Below are 25,604 nucleotides of genomic sequence, written 5' to 3' on the forward strand. Positions count from 1 at the left end.
AACCACAACATTACTATTGGTCACCTATGGTAAACCGTACAAATGATTTAGATGAGTGTCCTATCAAGTTAAATACACAACACAGAATGAACCTCCTTGAAAGTAAACTCTGATACCTAGCCAAGTTTTTGTTAGACCATGCTACCAAGATAGGTATAACCAAGCAGCACTGTTACAGTCTTTGGGGGGGTGTGGCAGGGGGGTGTTTGTTCTTTGAGGTTTTGGTGGGGTTTTTTATTTTACTTAAAGCAAATCTCTAGTCTTACAGAAAATGTGACACTGCTTTCTGAAGAACTTTGCTCAAGAGATATGAAAATGAAGGAGAGCTGTGGCAAGCATGTGAATCAATTCTGCAGCCTGTTGAGGCAGAATGCTGTCACCAATACCCCTGCAGAAGCCCTGATAGGATGCTCTAATTACACTCCACTGATATCTACAAATACCACCCTCTAGAATCCGCCCATACACTACTGTGAGGCCCTGGGCAAAGACTACTGTATGGGTTCAGATAAACAAGGAGTAGTAGGAATGGATTCCTCCTCCAGGCTTCGCATCATAGACTTCCCCTCCTCCCCACTGGAGGGCAAACTGCAAGTCACAGGTACTTCCTACCACTTCACCACAAAACAAATCATGAAATTCTGCAATACATCAGAAGAGCCTTCCCAGGAAAACAAAACACATTCCAAAAACTACACTGAGAATGAGGTATATAGCAATTTATTTAAGTCACCATCAGTTTGTCTGTTCCTAGCAACTTATTTTGGTATCTTAAACTCAATCATAACTGATTATAGAAGATGTAACACACAAGGTATAATTTAATAATGCTTCAATTTATTAAATTGTCACAAGAGGACCTAAGGATCTAGACAGACAAAATCTGCCTGGCAAAAAAGGTTACAAATTTACAACAATTTGCTCCTCTTCCTGGAAAACAGCAGGCTCTCTACTATGAAATAAAACACTGAATCTGATGCAGTCATGGTTTCTTGAGCTCTGGCCTAGAAATGCAGCATTCTTCTCTCACATACTACCTACAGTCTTCTTCCATCAATTTGCTGCAGCTGACTTCACCTTGCCTTCTCCAAAGGTCCATGACGCAGTTCGATTACAAAATGAGGAAGTCACCTATTTCAGACACTCAGCATAAACGTATTTATAATATTGTTATAAACGGCTCTATGCCCTTCAGGAAAGAGGAATGGAGGAAAAGATTCAAATCCTCAGAAGAGACTGATGTATTAACCTAACAAATTTTCAGCATCTGGGTCAATTCTAGAGGGTGATGCTGTAAACATCAATATGGAGCACAATTAAAGCATACTATTGAGCTTGCCTTGTTCTGAAAGAAATGGGACTGGTTATTCCAGGGCAAAAAGACCATTGTGCAAGCTCATTTCACTATCACAGTCTCTAAGGCATTTTGGTAACTAACATGTAACATTTTATTTGTCATTGCAGCTTAAAGATATTCTGAATTTAATACTTCTGAAAAGAGTATCCTAGAAGCCTTTTGCATTTTAAATATGTAGTCCATTTTTTAATCTTTTGTCTGCAAGCACATCGACTCTTGGAAATAGACACTGCCAGCTTTGCTGCATGATTAACACAAAATTTGGCCACAATGCTAGGAAGGAATCTCTCTTCAGTGAGCACATCGCCATGCCAACAAACAGTAGGTAAGCCAGGAGCTCATTCCCTCATCTTGCTATCATTGTAACTCCAATCAAAGCTGTTTTAACTGGAAATGCAATTAGTAGAAAAACAATCTTTTTTATCTTTTGAAGACTCATTCCCATGAATGATGGTGGTTAAATAGTAACAAAGCCTTTCATACGTTCTCATGTTTTTTGTGTTAAACAGCTAGTTTTGTTTTCAAGAGCAAAGGGATAACTCAAGAGCTGCTTAATGAACCGTTAACAGTGATGTTGAGAGACAAAAGAAATTCAGCTCTTGCATATGTTCCAAAGCCTCAAATTGTCTAGACAGTTGTGGCTATATTGCTAGTGTGGTTAAAAAAATCCCACCCTTCCATGTGAACTTCAGATACATTTCACTTTCAGCAATATAATCAAACTCCACAGGCACAAACAACCAGGCATAAAGAATGTGTACCTGTGTCACCGTCTGCCCATCCTCTCCTGCAAATAAGCCAGGAGTAATTGTCACTTTGGCCAACCCTCACCAATTTGAATTATTCCATATGTATCCTATTTTTTTCTTATCAGTCACCCTATGAAAGATGAGAAATAGTGAGGAAAAAAGCATATTCTCAAATGTATCCAACAATTTTTTTCCTGAGCAAGACTCAGCATATTTCATATTTCGTGCTTCACTATTTCACAACACACGACTTCATTTTGAATTATCTCAGTGAATAAAACTAACAGAAAAGTTAATCTTGCAATAATGAAATTGTAACATTTGAGCACAAGGAATCAATCTTCCAGATGTCACAAAAGCACTTGTTAATATCATTAATGTTTAATACCCATGTTCATAATGGTTATTTAAGATACTTTCAGCATAGCTGGAATTTGCTCAAGTTCACTACAAGCAGAAGGTGCCTATTCACTCTCCGCAGAACTGAAAAACACGACACAAAGATTAATGTGTCTCAGATTTTGTCCCCCTAGCCATAACCCATCATATGCTTCTCTACCTGTGAACAGTAGCTGCTTTTCCTTAGTTTCATGGCTTAAAAGATTTAAAACAAAACAAAGCCAGCAACTTGAAGTTATTATGTTAACACAGTACCCTTCCCAAGACATCATATTCAAAGTTATAACTCCAGCCTTGGATGACACAGGGCTACTGGTGCCAGAAGAGATAGAAATAAACATGCCCAACATATCTCCCTTAAATTTCACTTTTAAATCACTTACAACTTTTTTTCCAAGACTCCATTCCCTTGCAGCTCCGGTGAGAGCACTGAATGATATCACATAGGAACAAAAACAGTTCACAGCCCACCCTCTGATTCTATAGAGGCAGAAGAAATTCAAAGACTTTCTCTGCAGTTACAAGTGAAGTACTTCTATAGTATGCAATGTTCTTCCACTGCAATAGCAAAGGCAAGAATAGATGATTTTTCTACTATGGCTTTGACAACAGATTTTCCAATATACGAGTGGCCTGCTTCTGCTTTCAGAAACACAGTGGAAACCTTTTATGAACCAAACAATTTTGCTATAACTGAATACAAGATGCCAAGAGATTACACACATTTTAACACCTGCAAGATGAAGGGCTAAGACGCTACGACTTTTAACACTACCTAGATGCCCTTGGATATGTTTATAACAAAGCCAGTGAAAAGTGTCCTTTATAACAATAGATATTAAACCCAAACACTATCATTTTCAGTCCAGCACAAGTTTCTGCAAAATAAACACAGAGAGAGACTATTTTTGGTATAAAGCATGGCTAGGCCCCCATGTCTGTGGGAGAATTTATCAGGAACATAACGGGTAAAAAATACAAATACTGATAAACTCTTTGCAATGAGAATATCAGCTGAACTGCTCCTTTCTATACAAAGTCTTAATTTGATTGCAAGAGGTTATTAGATTTGTAGCTCATAGTGTATGAACATCTTAATTTAATAAGTGTTCAATCTACAGACTAAGATGATAAAGCACACAAACAGTTCGACAAGATATGAAACAACGAACAAATACTTCTGGAAAAATGTGTGGAGCTCGCAAGCTCTTATTTTCCCTTGCTGAAAAACATAAAAGCAAATGCATTATTTTACTTACATTGTTTTATTTCTCTGTAATCAAGTGCCAATAAACTCAACATCTTAAAATAGAATTCTACAGTCAAACAGCATATATGAAATATAGATGAGTTTGAAACCTCTTCATCCCATTTTTCATCATCATCTTCAAAGTTTAAGGAACTATGTTCCCCATTTTCATGTATGTTGCAACAATAATATAACTAGTTACTTTCACAGGAGAAACTTTTAATAATGCAGCACAAATACTGTAAGAATAACAATCATTATGAAAAAAATTAAATGACTGACTAGCTACTTATATGATGTGACTAACCGATTCCTGCTTGCATTATCACAAATTTAATAGCAAACAGTTCTATGCTATCGCAAAATGCACCTTCTACTTGTCAAGAAGCCTGCAATTTAAGTGGTCTTACATGAAATGCCAAACCATTTTGGATGACAGATCAGTTTGACTTTTTTTTTTTAAACAGAGGAAGATACACAACCTTATTATTATGATTAGCTATCAGACCTTTCTCGAGACCAACAGAATTTCATTTAACTAATGGTAAGCACCCAGCTACCATTTGACTGTATCACACTAAAAAAACCTGTTATATTCTCTTGGGGAAGTTTTCAAGTGTTCTGAAAAAAACCTGTGCTGCCAATCACATGCTGAATGCTACGTGTCTGGTCTTGGAAAAAAACCACCAAAACTAACAGACTGAAAATAATTCTTATTCTATTTTGTAATGTTTTGCTTGAACTTACTGAACTACTTGGGGAGGGGAATGCTAGAAGACAGAGTGGCCCTTTTTTACAGAACTTTTTGTGGCATCTTACATTAGCACTGAACTAAAAAGTAACTAAACTCAGCAGATATTTTAATCTAAGTGAATACTGATTTTTGAGGACAAGTGGTAAAGATCACCTATTTTTCTTATATATAAAAAGGCTATGTTTCTACAAAAGTGAATAACTACATTTTAATAGGAACTGTATATCTTTTTAACACCACCAAATTAATATATTAGCAGCATTATTTATTTTATTGCAAGCCTTATGATATTTGGTGGTTTATTTTCTGCCTTAAAGGGAAAAATCTCTGAAAATTAAGACAGCTGTTTTATATAACATGGCCTTCAAATCCTAGTAAATACTTAAAATAAAGGTGAGTTCTCCCTCTAGTCAGGGAGGTGCTACCTGGATACCACAACTTGATCATATACCCATGCTGAAAGTCCCCCCTCCCTGTGATATTAACTATTAGGGCTATCATATGAAACGGCATCTCACCAGAGAGGACTGCAATCCTCTCTGTAAGTCATATCTCACCATGACTGGGAAGGAAAACAGCAGATAACTCACAGCCTTGTCAATTCTTATTTGAGGAGACCAGAAAGGAATTAACAACTCAGCTAAAAGCATAGATCAGCCTAAATTTGAGGGCTAACAGGAACAAATGTGTTTTAGGGTTTCAAACATGCAATACGCATCTAAGAATGGAAACAAATAACTTGTAAAACCACTTCTGTCATATTTCCGTGCTTTTAAGCAGCAGCTAGTTTGATGCTATGCCAATATTTTCATTTCTAAAAATGCCCTAATATGAGGATTATAGGTTTTAGTATTACTATTAAAGTATTTAGGGCAACAATTGCAGACTCAGTCAACATCTATTTCAGGAAGTTAAACTCCTCAGAACCTAAAACAAGAAGTGAAGGGAAGTACATACTTCCTAAACCTAAATGGGCCCTGTGTCACATGCAGAGCCGCAAAGCTGCTTTCAGCTGGAGGAGATGCCTTTTAGGAAAAAATGGCAATAGCTCAACAAGATACATAATAGCTTAAGCATTCAAATTAACAATACAAGAAAAAAAAAAATCTTACAAAACTATCATCTCAGCTCACTGAAGAAAAGTGGCAGTGGTCGTGGTTTCTGAATGGTAAAAAATAGCAAGCTAAAAAGCAGTGTCATGACAATTCTTCAGAAAGTCTTGTGAGTTAGTATGTGCTATAGGACTGTGTGGAAGACAAATTTATGTAATTCATCTGCATTAAGAATGCAATTATTAAATTTGCACACAGTTTACTCCTACAGTCCTTTCTCAGCAATAAACTCCATTTCATAGCAGCACTGAAACTGCAGAATCAGAGACAATGAAGGAAGTTACACAGAGACACATTCCTTCTAACCTATAAATTATGTCAACAAATCAAGGAAACCCTCATGTTTGCCTATCAGTGTTGCCCACTTACCTCTTAATCATCACCTACAGAAAATAAACATCAGTACCAGCTGGAAGAAAACTGTACGTTCTCTTCCAGCAGTCTGTCCAGCAACCACCTATATTTACAACTTACCATAATTCCTCCGACATATTTTCATACAACGCTCAAAAATTTGTCTTAACAGTAATTTTGTAGAGTTCACTTCTGAAATCTTCCACTGCTGTATCTACAAATACAGTTCACCTTCCTCTTTATGCAAATAAAAAAAATCCATTTTACTGGTTTTTAACTAATACAGACACAGACAAATCTAACACTCAAAAATAAACTTACTGTGTGGCTTTCACAATGTCCCAAGTGCTGTAATCATCAATGTGGCTTTTCCGTCCAAGAGATTCACTGTATCCATGGTTGTAATGGCTTTGAGGCTTTATTTCCTAAAAAAGACAAACTTGCTATTAGAACACCAGAACCAGCATTACTGAAGTTTCTCAGAAAAAAAAAATTCTATAAGCAAAACTAAAAACAGTACCCAGTTCAATATACTATAAAGCTACCTAAATCTGAGGGTGGTAAGCTAACTGGTCCCATTTCTACATTTTGCAAAGCAGACCACTGTATTCCCTGGTATAGATTCCAAACACCTTCCAGAAAACACCACTTATAATAACAGAGTTCTGCCAAATCCTACACTGGGGTATTTTTATAGAATATTAACAAAAAGTAACAGCAATTTTTTTGTTGTTTTTTTTTGTTTTGTTTTTATAAATGCAACATGGCATCGCTAAAAAAAACTATCAGCCATAAACTGACAAAGTCTCACTCTGCTACTACAAATAAATGTTATACTTCAAATAGCATAGTCAAATACCTTCTAGAAAAAAAATAATTGGGAATGATTAATACCAATTATTAGAACCTACTGACACTTTATTGATTCTTCAGCTCCAGTCCCATCTTCAGAGGTGATCTATGTATGTTTAACCAATGGGTCTCAGAAACAAATGGCATGACCATGATATGCTCTTCACCAGATACAGCTCCCTACAAACTTAATTCTTTTGATGAAGGGCAACACTTCAACCCTTAATGCTTTCCTTGGTGGAATTTATATTAAAACACTGTATTGACAGATCACTAGCGCAGCAACATACCATTTTTCTTTACAAACTGCATGCATGTGAAAGTCAGCTCAGCAAGCTGAAATTGAACGATGTATTTTATACAACTTCTAGACAATTTTCCATTTGTTACAAGTACTGTAGCTGATTGCCTGTGTATCAACCATGCAATTCAGCATAGCCGCATAAAAAAGTGAGAACTGCAACAGTGAAGCACAGAAAAAAGCTGACAATTCTAAAAATGCATTTCAATTGATTTTATTAAAATGTGTTTTTTACTTTTACTCAGTTTTCCCCAACAAAGTTTCATGAGCAGAAATTTTGTTTCTTTAATCTGTACCTGAAAACACTTTTAAACACCTTATGAAAGGTGTTTAATTAAGATTCTAACTTCCACTCAGTTATTAAAATGAGTGATCAACCTTGTCGTTAATATACTAGAGATTTTTATTTTTTTGAATAAAGACATCCTGAGTCAAGACAACCATGATAATACACCTAACCTTAACAAGGATAACACCTAACCCCACCACCTTCTCTCCCAAGAGGCACATGTTGCCCTGCTAGCTCAAGTGACTAAGAGACATGCTAGGGCCAGGGAGACTTCCTATTGCCAAGATGAGCAGGTCTCCCCATTTCTCATGTTCTCTCAGCTGTGCAATAATTTCTGCAAAAGGAGCTGTTGGTCACAATGAGAAGTAACTTCTTACTGTGTCCAGTTGTGGCTAGTCAGCCAAAGTGTTTTCTAGCTTCCTGCAACAACATTAACAAGCTCTCTGTTGACTGCAATGGGAGTTTAAATACTGAGCTTGCAGGCAGATAAGTAAACTGCCCTCTGACTCTCTTAATCTGGGGCTTACTCATCTCAGCTGTATAAACACAATGCCTTCCCAATAACTGGATGCTAGTAATCAAATCAGTCATTACAAATTTTTCTCATTAAAGTTATTTTAAATGTGTTTCTACCCTAAAATTATTACATGCATTTTTATCTCTCTAAAAGAGATAAAGACAACTTAAGTCTGAAAACCACATTTTAAATACCTATTTCCAGGTTTCAACATATTGAAGTGCCACTTAAGCAGAAGTCTAAAAACTTATACTAGTTATAACCTCGGAGTAAACTATCAAGAAGGTAGTCCGGTTGCAAATCCCAAAACTCTCAGTATTAATTTCAAAACCAAGTAACTTCAGTTGAGCATGTTTGTATTTGTTACATACAATGTACCTATTTCAGACAGGAAAAAAAAAAATCAAATTAGGAGAAATTCTATTGCATTAAGTACATGTTGTAGTACTAAATTAATATAGTCATTTATATAGTTAGAACATTTATGATATTTTGTACATTAAAAAAATCTTTCTTAGAAGTCAGGTGTTTATAGCTTTAAAACCAGAACATAGTAACACTGAGAACTAGTGCAGCAAAAGTCTTCATTTTCAAAATAGATTTGTTCTTATGCATAGACTTTGCTTCAGAAAAAGAAATTTTTTAATTTCACACAGTACCCAAATGATCAGCAGAGTACATCCTTTCTTGACCACAATGTGATTTTGTGGCATTCAATTTTTCTTTCTAAGCCTGAAAAACTAACTAGATTAACCAATTAAGCATTGCCAGCCCAGCAGGAAAGTTGCTCTCTTGACACCTCTACAGGAGAGACAACCTAAAAGTGTAACAGGGCATCTGCTGTCATCCAAATCGCATGTTACAACCAATTCTCTTACTATCCAGAAACACAGCTTCACTTTGTACTTGAAGGTGGCAACAGCTTAACCAAACCTTTTCTCTCCCCAGCTACTAGATAAGCCAGAGTGTTATCTGGAATAAAGATGCTGAAAAAGATACCAGAGAACATTACAATTTCAAATAAAGTAAAAATACAAGAGAAAGCTAAATTCATTATTTTGTCCCACATGATTTTCTCTTTTCCATCATATTAGAAAAAAAGCAGGATTTATACCATCTCTGTTCACCTATTATTACACCACACAATTGAAGCAGGATTTTACATATCAAATTGTAATGTTCAGACCCTGAAAAGCTAAAGGATAAGTTAAGTGGGCAGAGGCCAGAACAAAAGAAATTCACTGTCCTGGAGCAGCTTGATGGGGTGCCTTCCACAGCTGCTAGAAGGAGAACAAGTTTCTCTTCTTGTTATCTAACAATTATTAAAAGAAAACTGAGAAACCTGGGTTATTTTTCAGGCAGATGTTAATTTACCAAGGAATACTATTTCTCTTAAGCTGCATTTTCCCAACCACTTCAAGCACACAAACCAGGCTTCTGTTCCCTTGAGCTCACACTGGCCAGTCAAGAGAGCTGCCCATTTACAAGCAGTGTAAATTTATGTCAGCCTAAAGTGACCATGAAACCACAGCCTTATGATACTAATGCTTTCATAAAAAGGTTTATGGGAATACAGCAAAATCTTAAGCATTAACTATTAACCATGTAAATTCAAAAAAGTGAGAGATGATATTCCTTAGCCCCTCCTACAGCTTATCTACTACTTTTACTAAGGACTTGAAGGTAATATAACAGGACCCTTAACTTTTAAAAAAATATATAATTGTTAATCTCCTTTTGTACTGATAGTGTCTCTGAACTACTCTTTTTATGATGACACTTTCAAATTTTGTTATATTAATGCAAAATAGCCAAAGCGATTAAGAAGTTAGATTTGAGGTGATGGCAAGTATGACTGCCTGATGCAAAATGAGTAAACAAGAAACAGTTCTCTCTCTCTTTTCCCCCAGTACCCACATTAGCAGTTACAATCCATTTGTTTAATATAAAGACTCACAACAAATATAAACTTAAAGTGAACCCTATGTTTCCCAATTTACTGAGAGAGTTGAGTTTATATTTTACATTTAAGAACAGTTGAAACAAGCCGTAAAATCCTGAAAGGTATATGAACATCACAGCCTCCATCATCATCATACAACAGAGTCTTCTAACCACAGTGTGAACTGTGGAAAAAGGATTACTTTGTATTTGCCTGAAAAGAAGATGCAAATACCACCCATCTTGGATATAAATCATTTAAGACAAATGCCAGGAAAGCACATCAAATCTGAATCCTCACCCAATACAGTCAGTTCTCTGCAGCCTAGATGCAAATTCCCAAGCTTAGAGTCAAAATTTATCACTTAGTATTATCTATGCAACTTGACAGTTGCCTGTTGGCTCATAGTAGCATGCTGGCTACTATCGGTGCCATAACTCTTACCTGGCATTGTAAGTGCCTGGTTTATGACTGATCTGCAGTCATAACTTTTGGGTTCCTAAGTCAACAAGCTGCCGGGAATCAAGATAAAACAGAACCTGGATTTTGTGAGTCACAGTAATACTTGTTTCAGCTGGTCATAGGCAATTTGGACCAAGTCACTGCAAACAATGCTGTTACACACTATGCTTGGCTGACAAGGCAAAATTTAAGAGAGGCAACGCAGCAGCTAGGAACAGAAAAGAGCCTCTTCATTCCTAAAGAATTTTTTTCAGGGTTCTGAAAATCCTGTGCAGGGCTAGGGCATAGCCCTATAAATGCAGAAAAGTAATTTCTCCTAGCTATGCTAGAAAGAATGATTTAGAAAGAAATAATGAAAGACTAACATTAAGAGAATCTATATATGTATGGGTCTACACCATTCTAGCTGGGCAACTTAGCAGTAAACAGGAAATCAGCTGATAGCCTGAAGTAAGAGACCATTATAAGACTACAAGTGAATCCAAAACAGATATCTGCTCAAGGTGTTATCTCAGAGTCTACTGAACACAGCTAACAAACACCTTCCTTGAACCTTCAGCTTTTGATTTTGCAGTCCCCATCAGCCCTACGCATTTCAGAGAACAATTTGGTTATTTATGTCTCTGCTTACAAAGCCTACTAGTTCGATTAAACATCGACTTTGCAGGAAACTAAAATTGTTGTATTCAACACAATTAACCTTCACAGATGTCCTGGCTTGTGATATACCATATCTAGTCAACACAACTCAACTGCTAACTACCTCTGCTTTTACAGAGGCTAGATATACACCAATGGAAAAAAATAGAAATTATCAGATTTCAAATTACTTCAGCCAAACTAGTACAACCTCACACCTGACACGTATTTGGTCCTATCAATACAGTCACTTCAAACTGAATGGCAAAGCTCTCCTTAGTTATTCAATGCACAGCACTGAAACCCAAAAGCACATTCTTAAAACTCACCAAGTTCAAATTATGTCCCTTTTAAAGGAAAAAAAAAATCTTTAATTAAAAACCATAATTTCTAATACTGCAGTACAGACAAATAAATGTTTTCTGAAGCATCTGTTGCTCAAATGAGAAAAGAGTAAACATAAATTCTTTTTTGTATCTATCCAGCCAGTGGTCAAGTTCTGTCACGTGTCTCTAGTTACTTGGAAAGTAAAAATCAGAAAAACAGAGCATGGTGATTGTTTCATTTGACTACACTACATTGTTGCAAACATAACCTGAAAGTAGACAAGATATTCAAATGCCATTATGGTAAGTAATTCTTCCGTCTCAAGGACTGCAACAGTATATTTAAACTATTAAGTTTGCAACAAGGACTCAGTAGTAAGACAACCCAACCTTTAAAAGTGAAAAAGCCAAGCCTAAATATGCAAGGATTTTAAGCCAGTCACTTAATAAAACTTGTATAGACACCAAAACTCCTCATGAGCCGATGCATGCTTGCACATACTCACCCATTATAAGCTATGTAAAAGACGTGGCTTTAAACAAAACCATGCCAAAGCTTAAGAACTAGCAAACACTTAACCTTTCCACCACCTTCTTTGGCAAGTTTTATATTTTTAAATGTTTAGCATAGCAATTTAAAAGACTGCTATTTAAAAAGCTGTGGATATTAAACACAATCTCTCTCTATAAGCATTGCTACCAAATATAATGGTTTCAACGCAGCCACAACCATCAAATGCTGCCATAATACGTGCAGGCGTGGCTCTAAGTCAGCAGCACAAACTACCTGAACAAAGCCGCCTGCGCCCTGGGATCACGCGTCCTGCTCAGCCCCGGGAGGACCAACTACAGTGGTGTTACATCAGGGGTGGTTTGCCCAACGGTAGTCATTCTGCATCAGCAGCTAAGCTAGAAAGAAATCCCATGTTCGATGTTCAGACAGCATCTATTTTTGGTGTTTAACAGAAGATTAAAACACACAAAATACAGATTACATCCTCCAACCTGTTGGACAGAAGAGAAAGCTCTGCTTAAAAAATCCTATAGTGATCTAGATTACTTGCCCACCACTATTAAGGGAACAGGAATAAGCATAAAAAAAAAGTGAAAAATAATGATTTATCATGTTTATATCATGCCTTTCACAGAACTTTGTGTATTACCAGGTTTCACTGTCACCATTTGGCTTTTAAGTTCTCACCTAAAATAGGAAAGAATCCCTCTCCCCTAAATTCACATACCCTCACACAAACTGTAGGAAAACAGTTAAAATTCTTGAAACTACTATGATTTTTTTAAACATACGACAGATTGACAATAAAGTAACAACATAACTTTTTGAGCCTAGAACATGTACCACATTCACAAATGGCTTCAACAATATTCCTAAGTGTTAAAAATATTTTTCCTTTTATGATGAAAATATTTATTCCAGGAAAATTTAATTTTACAATGATGATCCACTGTTGAAAATCACTAATAGCTAATTCAAAGATGAAAAAGTAACTGAAATCCTAACACATTTATTTTTTGATATTTTGATCTCTACTGACAATGGTTCCTCCCCAGCTGAAAGTCAGGAAAACTAAATAGAAGGTAGTAGAGCAGAGGCCTGATTTCACTGATTTACAATAAGCAGGTTGCAAACACTAAATCTCTACCTCATCGTGTTTCAAGGAGCCATTTCTAAGCATGACTTGAGCCAAATTAGCAGTTTACCATTGCTAAAAGAGAAAGATCATTTCTCTGCCCACTCTCCCCCACTGCTCTTGGCTCCATGCTCCTGCTCTCTAACTCAAGCTAGCTTTGGTACTCAGAGCTGTGGTCACAGTGAGCCCACTGAATTCAGCAGAGGGGGAAAAAAATTAAACAAGAAACAGAAAAACCTGATTCTTTTACTAGGACAGCAAGTTGAATCTGTTTCTGTGAAAAGACAGGCTCCAGAGCCACTGGTAGATGGAAAGCAGGTAAAGAGAAGGTAGCAGGAACATTTTGCCAGCTGCCAATTGTTAATTTGACTAAGTAATCATGGAACAACACACTCCAGCTTTTAAATATTCAAGGAAGTTAGGCTGACAGAATGAAGAAAATTATGCTACTTCTAGAAACCGGTAGAGTTGGTTGGCTTAAAAGGTTGCAAGAGAGATGGATTTTATTTTTTTTTATAAATCAAATTTGGTTCCCCAATTACTGCCAGGGGTAGTAACTCTTTCTAGATGAGCTTCCCACTTCAGTGACTACCCTTTGACAGTGCCCTAATCACTCATATGCATCTGTGACTAGTTCGTCATTACTCATTAGTCACAAAACATGCAGATTGCTTGCACAGATGCGTAAGTAATACAGCATAGGAAAAAACTCACAAGTGTGAGAATAAGGCTAAAAAAAAAAAAAAGGTGTTTTGGAAAAAAGAAACAACACAGTAGAGGAGAAAAGGGAACCTCCTCTGGAAAACAGGACCAATAAGACAGGGTAATGGAAGATAAAGCAAAATATGAAAAATAACTCCGAAGGAAAAAGGAAGAAGTACAGAGAAGAGGGGGAAAAAAGCAAGCACAGCTCCCAAGATTGAGCACTAGCAATACCAGCATTCCCAATCAGTTCTCATAACCAAATGCACAAGTTACACTCATTTCCCCTCAGTACTCAAATCTTTTAATCTTTTCCAATAAAAAAGCCAAAATGAAATAAGCTTAAGAATTCTGAGAACAGTATTAATAGAAAAAAAAATTAAGAAGTTATGCATGAAAGAGTAAGATGACCAAGACTGTATTCTTCCGAGATAGCAATTTCATAATTTGCAATTATATATAGCAGGAGGATATGAGTAGGTCAATATGCCTGCTTGGACATAAGGAAGGGAGGAAAATACTGCTGCTTACAGCTGCTACACATGGCTCTGGTAGGCATTAACAGATGGCTAGGACTGCTTTTCCTTTAACGTTATGCAATATTGCTGCAAGGAAACAATACCATGATGAAAGTCAGACACTCAAATTCTGAATGGTGACCAAGACAATTGACACTTAAGGAGAAAATACTAACAAGTTCTAAAATAAAAATGTAGAAATAAAAGCATTACCTTCCATAAAATATTGCATACTATTGCCTTTGTTTCTTAATGAAAACAGAAGAAATCATAATACTCTTCTTTTATTGATGACTATACTATTTCCATATCTGGCTGCAGTTGAAAGAATCATGATAAAATTGGAAGTGACTGCAACTATTTAAGGGAAGCTAAATAATAAAATAATCCTCATATATGTGTGCTATATTTAAAAGGGACTGTTGGAGGTTAATATTAAAGAATTCCTTCCCCTGTATTTGTGTTCAATCTCTTCTTCATTTGTTAGAATATGGTGCTTTTTAGTAAGCTTTCCCAGTTTTCCTCCTACTTTTTTAAAAGTGCAAGAATCTATATAGACAAATTTATTTATAGTAGTTTGCATATTAGAAACACCCACATTAGTTTATATACACATAAAAACTAGCCACTCATGCACTAGCATTAATAGAAAAAAGTTCACAAAATAAGTACAAGCAAATCAACTTATCGCATTCCTAAAATAAATACCAGCAGTATTTAACATTTTTAATGCAAGTTCCTCTTCTAAAGTTTATAACTTCCCTGTCCCTACTCCTTCACCTAATTCTGCAACACAGAAAGTCACAGAAACAGAGGCTAAAGTGATCATGTCTTCACTTCAGAAACAATCGCCTTTAATTCTTTACAAAAGTCATAAGAGCAACAGCTTTTTTCTTCTCTAGAAACAGCAGCAAAATTTAGGGTGAAACAAGTAACAGCTAATCTGACTAACTGTTGACTGTCATCAAGTAGGAGCAGTCTGAGCCTTCTCATATTCACATGAAGTCCTAGACAGAAAAAAAAAAAGAATTCTGCAGGGCTGGATAGGTTCATCAGTTTGAAGAGCCAGAGCCTTCAGCAGCCTACGAGCTGTTAGATTGTCTGAACCAGGACGATGGGTATACACCTTCAGTTTAACTAACAAATGCTAGAAAACTTCCACCGAAACCAGATTACATTCTTCACAAAAAAACCCATGTGCAATACCTACTTCCCACCCCCCCAATCTTAACTGGTCATATTATATATCAAAAAAACCAGTTCAGTGCTTGGCTTGCAAATATATACTATCAGCCTCGCCTTACTTAGACCCTTACAATTTATGCCGGGATTCTCCCTGGCCCCTACTATGGCATTAAATTACACAAAATGAGTATGACATGACAAAAAACCCCTTCCACTCAATGCCAATCCTGTCACTGGTTTCCATTACTTTTCATATTTGACAGCATCCTCTGAAGTTTGTTTGGTTTCCCTCCTAAATTTTTGGCCTATTTGCAGTTTCTTGACACACCAATAGAAAAGATGCATTTATGAAAACCCTTGGAGAAGCTAATGATAGAATGCACACACAATGAGAAAAAAACCCTGTACCTAATACTCTATTGTGTTTTTTTAAAGGAAGTTACAGTTTAAGTTGACAATGCTTTCTTTAAAAAGCAGCGAAATAGATTGAGAAAAGCCTCATCTCAAACACAATAAAGTAGTCCTTTTGCTGATAGAGAGTTCCACCCACAAGCAAGTCAGCCATCACACACAGAGAATAATCCCGCATACTCTCCAATGTAGATCTGATTTTTTACGTAACAACAAGTTAGAGATGCTCAACTAGAGCCTTTAATCCAACCACTCTATGCAGAGGTCAAAGATCATGTGATTTAAGGCACAGCTGGTAAGGAGCAAGTTTTGTTTCTTCAAAGCAAGTGTCCATAACCAATTGACTGCTTTCTAGTCATTTACTTACAGATGCTCCTAAATTGAACAGTGTTATGCTTTAGGAAGTAATAGCTTCACAAGGCAGCTTTTCAGAAGGCCTTGTATTTGCACACATAGCATCGTTAGCGAGTGTTATTTAAAACAGCTGCGTTTACTAGCATTTGTAAAGGTTAAAAAATTTAAAAGCTTAAAATACTATGGTTTAGAGCTTACTTTAAAGTTTTGGTTTAGTCAGCAACTTACATTAACGTATACATACATCTTTTTTGGCTTTCTTTTCAAGGAGTGTTGCATTGTGTTCTCAGCCAAAATCTCAGATTTCAACAGAAATAAAACTGTATTTTTTTCCCTAAGTGATTTAAACTGGTCTAGGTCTCTGAGTATATGAGCTTCCAGACCTCCCAACATAAAAAAAAAATCCCTGAGAACTAGCATTAGTAGTCAGTCATCATGACGGTAACTTAAAACCAATTATGCATTTCACTCTTTTAAAGTGCTAAACTTCAAAAATGCACCTAAGTATGTATCTAGCTCAATCCTGATCCTCAACTACATGGAGAAAAAAAAACAACTTTTTTTAAAATTCCCAGAAAAGGATAGCCTGAAAATTCTTTTTCAAAGATCAAGATTCTTCATTCAATTTTTAAGCCTGGTAACATTACATATTAAAAAAAAAAAAAAAAAAAAAGCATACTGAAGGTTCTGCTTTATTCAGCAAGTATTTGCCAAAGCCACACTCAAATGTAAATTATGCTGCTTAGTGAGTTTATAGCTAACTCGTCTCTGAGGAACAGTGAAAAAATTAAATCAAGAATTGGAGCACTGGCAAGTGCACATGGCAGAATGAGCAGTCAGTCTAGCTACGGACCCTCTTTTCTCCTTGGCACATACTGAAAAAAAAGTAAGTTAGTACAAGTTGCGCTCAGTCCTCGTGGAAAACTTCAATTCAGCATTCCCACCACAATCTTGAACCAGCAAATGGAGCTTCAAATCAATAGCCAACTAAGCAAACTCATTCCCACTTATGATAAACACAGGCTGGTTCATCTACCACAATGAGGAAATGCATGAAACGTGCTTCTAGTCATGCCAAAAGTCAATTTTCTGCAGCGTATGAGAGACAGCTTAGTACATCTGTGGTCTGACAGTTAAGAGTCATCACACACTATCCAACTCCTAACCTTCCAAAGTGGTCACACCAGCTCACTCTCTACCTTCGGTCAGTACTGTAGTGCACTTGATCCTACAATGAGTAGGTTTAGTGAACTGGCATAAAGTTATTCACAACATTCACAATTTTTGTGGGGGACGAATTTTCTACTGATTTACTTCCCCGAAATGGCTCATCCTGGGACCAAGCATCACTGGCAGATGCGTGCAGCTGGAAGTGTTTAAAGGTAGGTTTCACAATCGACTTACTCAAGCTAAAACTGCCCTGCCATCAGAAGGCATGGTTGCACTAAAAGTCCTGGCTTCACATTCACCACTACCTCTTACCAGTTCTCACAACAGAGCAGTAATGGTTTCAGTTAGATCAGGTCACAGACTCACAAAGAAGTATCCCAATTCACCTACTTGCCACTCAATTGCAAGAGCTAACCCCTGGGAGGGCAAGGGACTGTGTCTGGGTTCCACCAGAACGAGCTTAAACTTAAGCTTAAAACCTGCTTAAACTCAGTTGCAAAACCACATCCTTCAAAGCCAGCAATACAAGTGCAAATACAAATACAAAGAACACTCTGATGTCCTCCCTTCTCTTGCTACTGTGCTCCCTCACTATTGAGTCCTCTTCATCTTCCCCTGGTCTTGAGCAGCCTTCCAAGCTCTGACCACAGCATTCCCACTACCCTCCGTTTTTGGTACCTCCCCCCTCACAGAGAAAATCAAGGAAACACTTCTGAGGACCTCAGGGCATCCTACAAGTGTAGGAAGAAATTACTAGATTTCAAAATTGCACAAGACAAATTGTAGTCTAATGTTACACCATGTACTGGGCATGACAGGCCTGAGGGTTCAATTCAGACAGACTCCCTCTGACTTCAGAAAAAGCTTTCAACTTTGTTCTACAGTCTCATTTGCAACAGACCCCAGTGTTTCTCTCAACTTCAGGGATGCTATGAAAGTCAAATCTTTATCTCCTATTGTCTGTGAAAAGCAGCAGAGAACAGTATGCATGCCGATATACCAATTACTGAGGCTGCTCCCATCTAAACATGTCAGTATCAATGACAATATTAGCAACTTTTCAAGCAAACAGCAAACAAACATTTTCCTCTAATTCCATGAACTGGATTCTGCAAAGTTAAAATGTAACCCTCTTCCACATTTATAATGTCTCATTACTTTCCTGAGCAAACAAGTAAACACAGTGAAACAAATGCTGTTCAAAGACTAAGGTTCTGTGAAATCTCAGAGAAATAAAGTCTGTGCTTAACAAGTAAAGGCAAACTGAGTCAACACAAATTTAGGTCAAATCAGACATTTATCACTGATGCTTTAAGAGGGCCTGTTCCAGAAAGTTAAAAATCAGTTACTGTCCAAATCAGAAGAAAATATGTAGAAGAAAAACTGTAAATAGTTGAAATCTATTTTTAAGTGTTTTACTAGATGCCTGAGAAGCCACAAAGTTACCCCTGAGAAAAGTCCAGAGTGGTGAAAAACCGTATAGTTTACAAGGGAAGTGAGAACAACTGTAAAAAACAAATCTTGTAAAAATGGCAAGAGAAGCATTGACAATGAGCGTGACAAATCAGAAAAATATGGAAGATTGAAAGGCAAGCAAAAGGATACAAGACATCCCTATCCATAGAAGGGCAAGCAGCATCCTAACAACACAAGAAATAGACAAAAGTTGTCAAGATTACAAAGTAAGAATGATAGAACTGTCAATAAAAACACAAACCCACAAAATTTGAAGATGTTCAATAAGCACAGAACAAAAACAGCGAAGGAAAAAGCCAGAAAATTTGAATCACATCCTGTTGCCATGATAAAATGCTTTCTAATATAACAACAAGTATCATTAAACTTCTTTAAAGTACAGGTCGTTTAGGTCAACCATATAGACCAAAAGATGTAAATACTGTTTACCATTTTAAGTTATTGCTGGCTTTTCTAGGCTTGATACAGAATTAACAAAAAAGCAAAGACTAGTAATGCTAAGTACCATGGCTTCACAGAAAAATAAACCCAGCGCTTTAAGTCGATAAAGAAGTAATGGTCAAACACAGTTAATGTCTAAAGTGTTTGATCTAATATTGTCTGATATTTTGATTAAGAAATTAGAATATAAAGAAAGTTAATGTGGTCTGTCTTGCACACATTAAAAACTAGAGATGAACAAGCTTTATTCTTATGATTCATTTTATGACTATTACTGTCCTAATTAAGGACTAGGCTGGCCAAAAAAAGGCTCTTGCTCTTTTCAGTAGTTCACATTTTTAAAACCTCAGGGGAGTGTTAACATGAAAATACTACTGAGGACACTAAGCATCCTACAGAGCTTGTATTTTGACCCCACCCTGTTCCATGGTTGTCTGCAACCTAGGAGTAAACAACAGTTAGAGGTAAGTTATATAGTGGGGGAGAAAGAGAGATAAATAATACTCCATTTCTGATACAGTGTAGCTTATATTACTTGGGAAGGTTGGGACAGGCCAGAATAAGGTTTTTTAAATCCCAGCAAAAGCAAAGTCATATCTAAAATGAAGACCCATCCTGGAAACTATCCAGAAAGCATTGAAAAGACTTGGAGGTGGGTAGTTATCTGGGCACAAGCTTCCAGTGAGATACAGTTCCCAACAAGACCAGTACAATAGGGAATGCCGAGTAAGAATGTGGAAGTTGCTTTACTACCCCAACTGGCCCTGGTGTGACTACTAGAATAGTGCTTTGTTCTCACGTTCACTACTACAACAGCTATTGCACTCAGAGCAATGGCATGAAAACACTGAAAGAACGAAGAACACATCTTAATGAGAGACTCAAAAGGGTCAGTAGGACTGCAGACCGTAACACCAGTGGAGGGATCTGATAATCATCAGCATATCAAATAAATGCAGACAGATGGGTATTTGGATAGGTCTCTCTCAAGATGTAACGAACAGAAACAAATTAAATTCAGACTAGAAACAGGTTTAAGTCTTAAACAGACTAATTAAATTTGGGGGCAACTTTCCCAGCTATACAACATTATCTGTTACTGTAGGACTTTATTTATTTTCTTTTTTACTTTGTAAGTAGTATCCTGGCTATAAAAAGAATTAGTTCATTAAAAAACCCTCAACGCCTGCATTAGAATGTTGGATTAGATCTGCAGTCCCCTCTGGCTTCAAACCATGAAGCTAACCCCGATACATGAAGCAAGACTCAAACCTTCAATACCAAGCATGCTAATTTGTCTGAGACTTCATGGTTCCGTCCTCCTTTTTAAGTAATACAATAAACAATAACTGATCTTTGAATGAGCTCACAAATATAAGCTTAGCCTCTGGAGTGATCCCGACTAAACTACAGAGTAAGTCCCATACCTTTACAGGACAATTAAGAACAATCTGCATGCCAATACAACCCCAACAATATCAACAGAATCCCACAGGGAATAGAGTCAGACTGTAAAATCAGGCCTTTCACTGATACTTTAAACAGAAGAAATTAGAGTCAAAGCTATCTACGATAAGTTTACCTATTTTCTTCATACCGCCACCAAGGAATACAAGGAGATACCGTGCTTCTAACTTCCCAGGTAGTTACAAATTGAACCACAGGGAAAGAAATAAAGATAAAAATGAAGGCTTCCAGCTGGGATAATTCCTGCCAGAGCCTGTAACTCTTTAAAATTTTCTTCCAACTTTGCAGGAAGATTTTTCTCTGACTTCAGAGTAAGCCAAAAATAAAGACACCCCATCTTTCACAGCTGAGACTTTTCTAACGCCAAAAGAGATCTGCAATAACCAATAACTTCCATCTCTCTCAAACATATCCCCCAAAACCTAATGACACTGGTGAACGCACTACATAGCAGTAACAAAACAGATCTTCCTCCCCAGTAATAGTTCTTACAATTTAGGAAGAGATGCAGCCCTGAAGAGCTGAAATACCTTCGGCAGTTCAGGCCATATTAGGCTACACACCAAGAATATTTTCCAAACAAAAAGGAGCAATACAAACCAAATCCATTTCCTAAAGCTTCCCTCCCCTTCCATTCGTGGATTTCAAAATAAATATCCAAGCCTATCATCACCTACCACAGAAGAACCAGGAAGTTGTTCTTGTTTAGAAGATGCAAAGAATTTAAAGCCAGAAGGCCTATTAAAATCATTTAGTCGGAGGATAACAAGTACAAACAGTATGAGTAGCATTCCCACACTAGGGTTACACTGTACAAATGGAAGCAGAGCTTGCCTTTGTAACTGTCACCAGAAACCTGAAGGTTGCGAGAAGGAAACAAACAAGCAGGGACTACTCAGCCCAGTGTTACTGTGCCATCCTAGGGTGCTCTGCATCTCTTATAATGGAGCTACCATACCACACACTGTAGGGCAGCCAACGCCACGTCCACTCCGAGATCTACACCCACAGAACTCCCTTTCTTTGGTCATCCATGCACTTCACAATCCTGCTGAAAAATTCATGTGTATGAAAGAGGTGGTATATCACTCACAGAATCAGAGTCACCCCACCACAGTCTACTCTCCTCTGTATTCACCAGTGTGAAATGCCACCCAGTTATCCATTTGCAGAATTCAAAAGCTTGCATTTGCTCTCTAGAAAGACATCCAAACTCAAGCTGAAGACATCAAGAGCTGGATAATCCACCATTGCCCTCCTTTCTTTGTTACAATGATTACTCACCCTCACCGTTTACCACTTGTGCCTTTCAATTTGATCCCATTCAGCTTCACTTTCCAGCCACTGTATCTTGTTAAGTATGAACTGAATCATAACTGAAGCACTGCATCTCAGTAAGAAAGTATTTACATGGGGAAAAAAAGGCGCTTCTCACTATTTCTGGTAATGTGAACAGCGTTTTTTCCAGCCTTTCACTGTAAGGCATTACTAAAATAATTCTTAACTCTTTTCCAGTCTTCATTGTTTAACAATGACTTTTAGACAAAATTTCATCGTTAGTATTACCACATGCTCAGCCAAAAATCATCTCCTTGTTCCTAATCAGTAAGCCACCTTTATAAAAAAATAAATAAATCAAGGAATACATTACTTTTTTTTTTTTTTTATCAAACCATTATATTGGGAGCTTCTGCTGAACTGCTTGTTCACATTCATAACCTACCAGTCAATAAATTTCAGGATACAATCCCATGCCTATGTTCCTTATCATCAATGCATTACTTCGAATAGGGCTGCACTAAGGTGCACTTTGTTTTACTAGCATAATTTCACATGAATTCTGGATGGTTTTGTACAGTTGTTCTGTCCTCCCTGCTGAGTACCTATCCATCTTGTTCATCTGCAAGTTTTATTAATGACAATTTTGTTACTACTTCCAAATCATTCATGAAAAAAGTCTCAAGTCTAGTAGATTAACTCCTCTTAAGGCTTTCAGGAACAATGACATTCAGGAATAATTCTCTCTAGCAGCTATTCCCAAGGTATATCAGTTAGCCAGCAGTTCTTCATCCATTTATCATATACTATAAGATCATTCTATGAGTATTACATGAGCAATTGATGTTATTTGATGTACTTCACCACTATATGCTTTGCTGTTCCACTAGTGATCTTGCAACAATCCTAGTAGAAAATGGTGGGATCTACACTGTTACACTAAACTGAACTTGTGTTAAGCAGAATAAATATCCTTTGAAACAAGAATCTATTATATGTTTGGCTTGCTTTCACATGGGAGGGAGGGAGGCCCATGAACTCAGTCAGCAAGATACCACACAAAACCCACCAAAAGCAGTCCCATCATCAATTTCCTAGAGCATTCACATTTTCAGCAGTGTTTCTACCTCTTCTTACCAAAATTACTTTAATCACTTTAAGTTGAGCCTTTCACAAATAAATAGATCTTCCAGCACTCCAGTATTTAACCAATTTTTCGCTATTCCCAAGACCATCTTTCCTACAACTTTAATACTGTGTTCATAATATCTCATGGCAAAATGCGAAGCCATAGAGCCCATATAAAAACAAACACTACCCTTCCAAAAAGCTCCTCAAAAAACTTTGAAAGTAATCCAAATTAGTCAAAAAAAAAAAAAAAACAAAACCCAAAACCCAGTAAGAAGCAAAAGTCTCATTTTTAAAAAAAAAGGCACAGAAAAAAATATCTAAAAAAAGATGCATGACAGATAACAGTAGCACGAAACATAAGAAACTGGGAAAGATTTTGACAGTCCTATAAAAAGCATCAGTTTCATAGGTATACAAATGTAAGAACTGATTATATGCTCCAACGTCACTATTTACATAAGGACATGGTGCTATTTTCTTAAAAAGTGGAAATCACTGAGTATTAAGGCCCCTGACCTTCAAAAATTACTGAACACAGATGCACTACATTGTTCAGTGGGCAGGTCTGTGGCAATACAGCTCTGCTACAGTACGGAATCCTCAAGCTTTTAACAGACACTCCAGAAATGCTCTTTTAACTGCGAGTCTCACCACCAACATTAAAAACATCCTTCTCTTTTAAAGCTTGTCTGCACAAAGGGATTTTATGGACTAAGGGAACACCCACTGAAATCCATGTAAATACTACCCTGTGAATAAGACATAGTCAGATACTCAGCATTTTCAGAAAAATCAAATAAAATACCCTCAAGACTAGTTAGACAAGTGATATTTATTGCATATGAAAAGCTTCAGGTTGGTGTTACAGCACACAAATTAACTTCCTTCCTTTTGTACACATGCTCAACTTCATACACCAAAGGACCAGTATAAAATTCTACCAGATTGCTTAACTAGTGAAAATCACCAATTTAAATTAAGACATTTGTGTTCGCTATGTAGTAATTACTCAAAGTTGATTTAACAAATACTAATTTTCAATCTTTAAAACACAATGGTTTTCTAACAGCCTGTAGATGCTTTTTATTCCACTTTATAGTTTTAGACTGCCCATCTAAAGTTTCCACAAGTTAAGAACATTTTCTTTCAAAGAACATCAACATCCAACAGTCTGGATCGTTACTGAAAACTTCTGTCACTTCTGAAAAAACATCAGACACTGCAAATGAGGGTATTTCTCCAGTTAGTCTGAATTAACATGTAGCATCAGTCTTTGCACATCACTTAGAAAAACAATAACAAAACAAAAAAATCAAGACACTTATTTGGGGTGCATTGCTTCACTACTTAACCTTCAGAAAAGACGGGTCTATTTTAAAGTCGTAAGTGAGCACAGTTTGGAGAGGTGGAGAAGAGTGGGTAGCGTACACAATCTCATATAGAGGCCTATGGAGCCTCTCCAGTCACCAAGAAAACTAAAAGTGTCTTTAAGATGTTGTTTAAGGAAAAAGAGTGCCATCTGTTTAGCAAAAACTGGAGCCTGGCATATGCACTAGTCTTTTTCGTAGGCTGCAAAATCAATTCTCACAACCCTTCATGTATCAGGTGACAAGCCCGCATGTAAAAGGTTTTCTAAACTGTTTTAAAATACATTTCAAAACAATCATACTAGTCCTCGAGAACGCACGCATGCTGTTGACAGAGGCGGGTGGCACACAAGAAAAGTAAAAATACGACACCCATCGACCTCTACGTGTTACCTGTAAACACTCCTCCCACCCCGGCCCGGCCCACCCCGCGGGACACACGGACCGTTTCCTTTCCAAAATAAAACCCCACGCCACCCAGGCAGCGCCGGGCCGGATCGGACCAGGCCCGACCTGCGGGCCAGTACCAGCAAAACGCAAGAGAAAAACATTTATTCTTCCTCCTCCTCCCCCCGAACCGCTTCCACCCCCCGGGGCTGCCGGGCCGCAGCCGCCCCCCCCCCCCCCCCGCCTGCCTCAGCCCCCGACCCGGTGCCGGGCGGGACCACCACCACCGGGAAGAAGGACACGGGAAGGCCGCCGGCGGCCCCTGCCCCCCTCCTCCTCCTCCTCCCCCTCCTCCTCCCCGCCGCGCACACCCAGGCCGGCAGCGGGGGGCGGCGGCGCACCTCCCGCCCTCCGCGCACCCCGCCCGCTCGCTCTCCTCGCCTCTCCCCCCCCACACACACACACACACACCCCACCCCGCCCTCCCCCGGCGGGGCACCGTCTTGACCGCGCCCCGCCGCCGCCGCCCGGCGAGTTAACCCTCACCTCCGGGTGCAGGATGGGGACGCAACCCGCTTCTTTCTCGTACTCCTCCAGAGGCGCCGCCATCTTGGTTGCGAGCCCGCCGCCCGCTGCATGCCGGGTAACGCGCGCGCGCGCGCCCCCCCTTCCCCCTTCCCCCTCTCCCCTCACGCCCCGCTCTGGCGCGCGCACCGCGCCCTGGCGTCGTCCGTCCGTCCCCCCGTCCCCGCGCAACGGCGGGGCG

At 38.1% G+C, this 25,604-nt stretch overlaps 1 protein-coding gene across 2 annotated transcripts in view; it reads right to left on the reverse strand.

Annotated features, from left to right (window-relative positions):
* ZDHHC17 (zinc finger DHHC-type palmitoyltransferase 17) overlaps positions 1-25,534 on the reverse strand; it is a 77,067-nt gene extending 51,533 nt beyond the window's left edge. For both annotated transcript variants that reach the window (XR_008233065.1, XM_052774213.1), the window contains exons 1-2: positions 25,385-25,534; positions 6,296-6,399 (exon numbers count right to left, since the gene is read on the reverse strand). Coding sequence is in view for 1 of the 2 variants with exons in the window: in XM_052774213.1 (XP_052630173.1) it covers positions 6,296-6,399; positions 25,385-25,447 (167 nt within the window). In the remaining variant the exon portion in view is untranslated. The remainder of the gene's footprint in view (positions 1-6,295; positions 6,400-25,384) is intronic.
* Between the last annotated feature and the right edge of the window lie 70 nt (positions 25,535-25,604).

The sequence above is a fragment of the Harpia harpyja genome, chromosome 23, assembly GCF_026419915.1.
Source record: "Harpia harpyja isolate bHarHar1 chromosome 23, bHarHar1 primary haplotype, whole genome shotgun sequence".
NCBI classification, from domain to species: Eukaryota; Metazoa; Chordata; class Aves; order Accipitriformes; family Accipitridae; genus Harpia; species Harpia harpyja.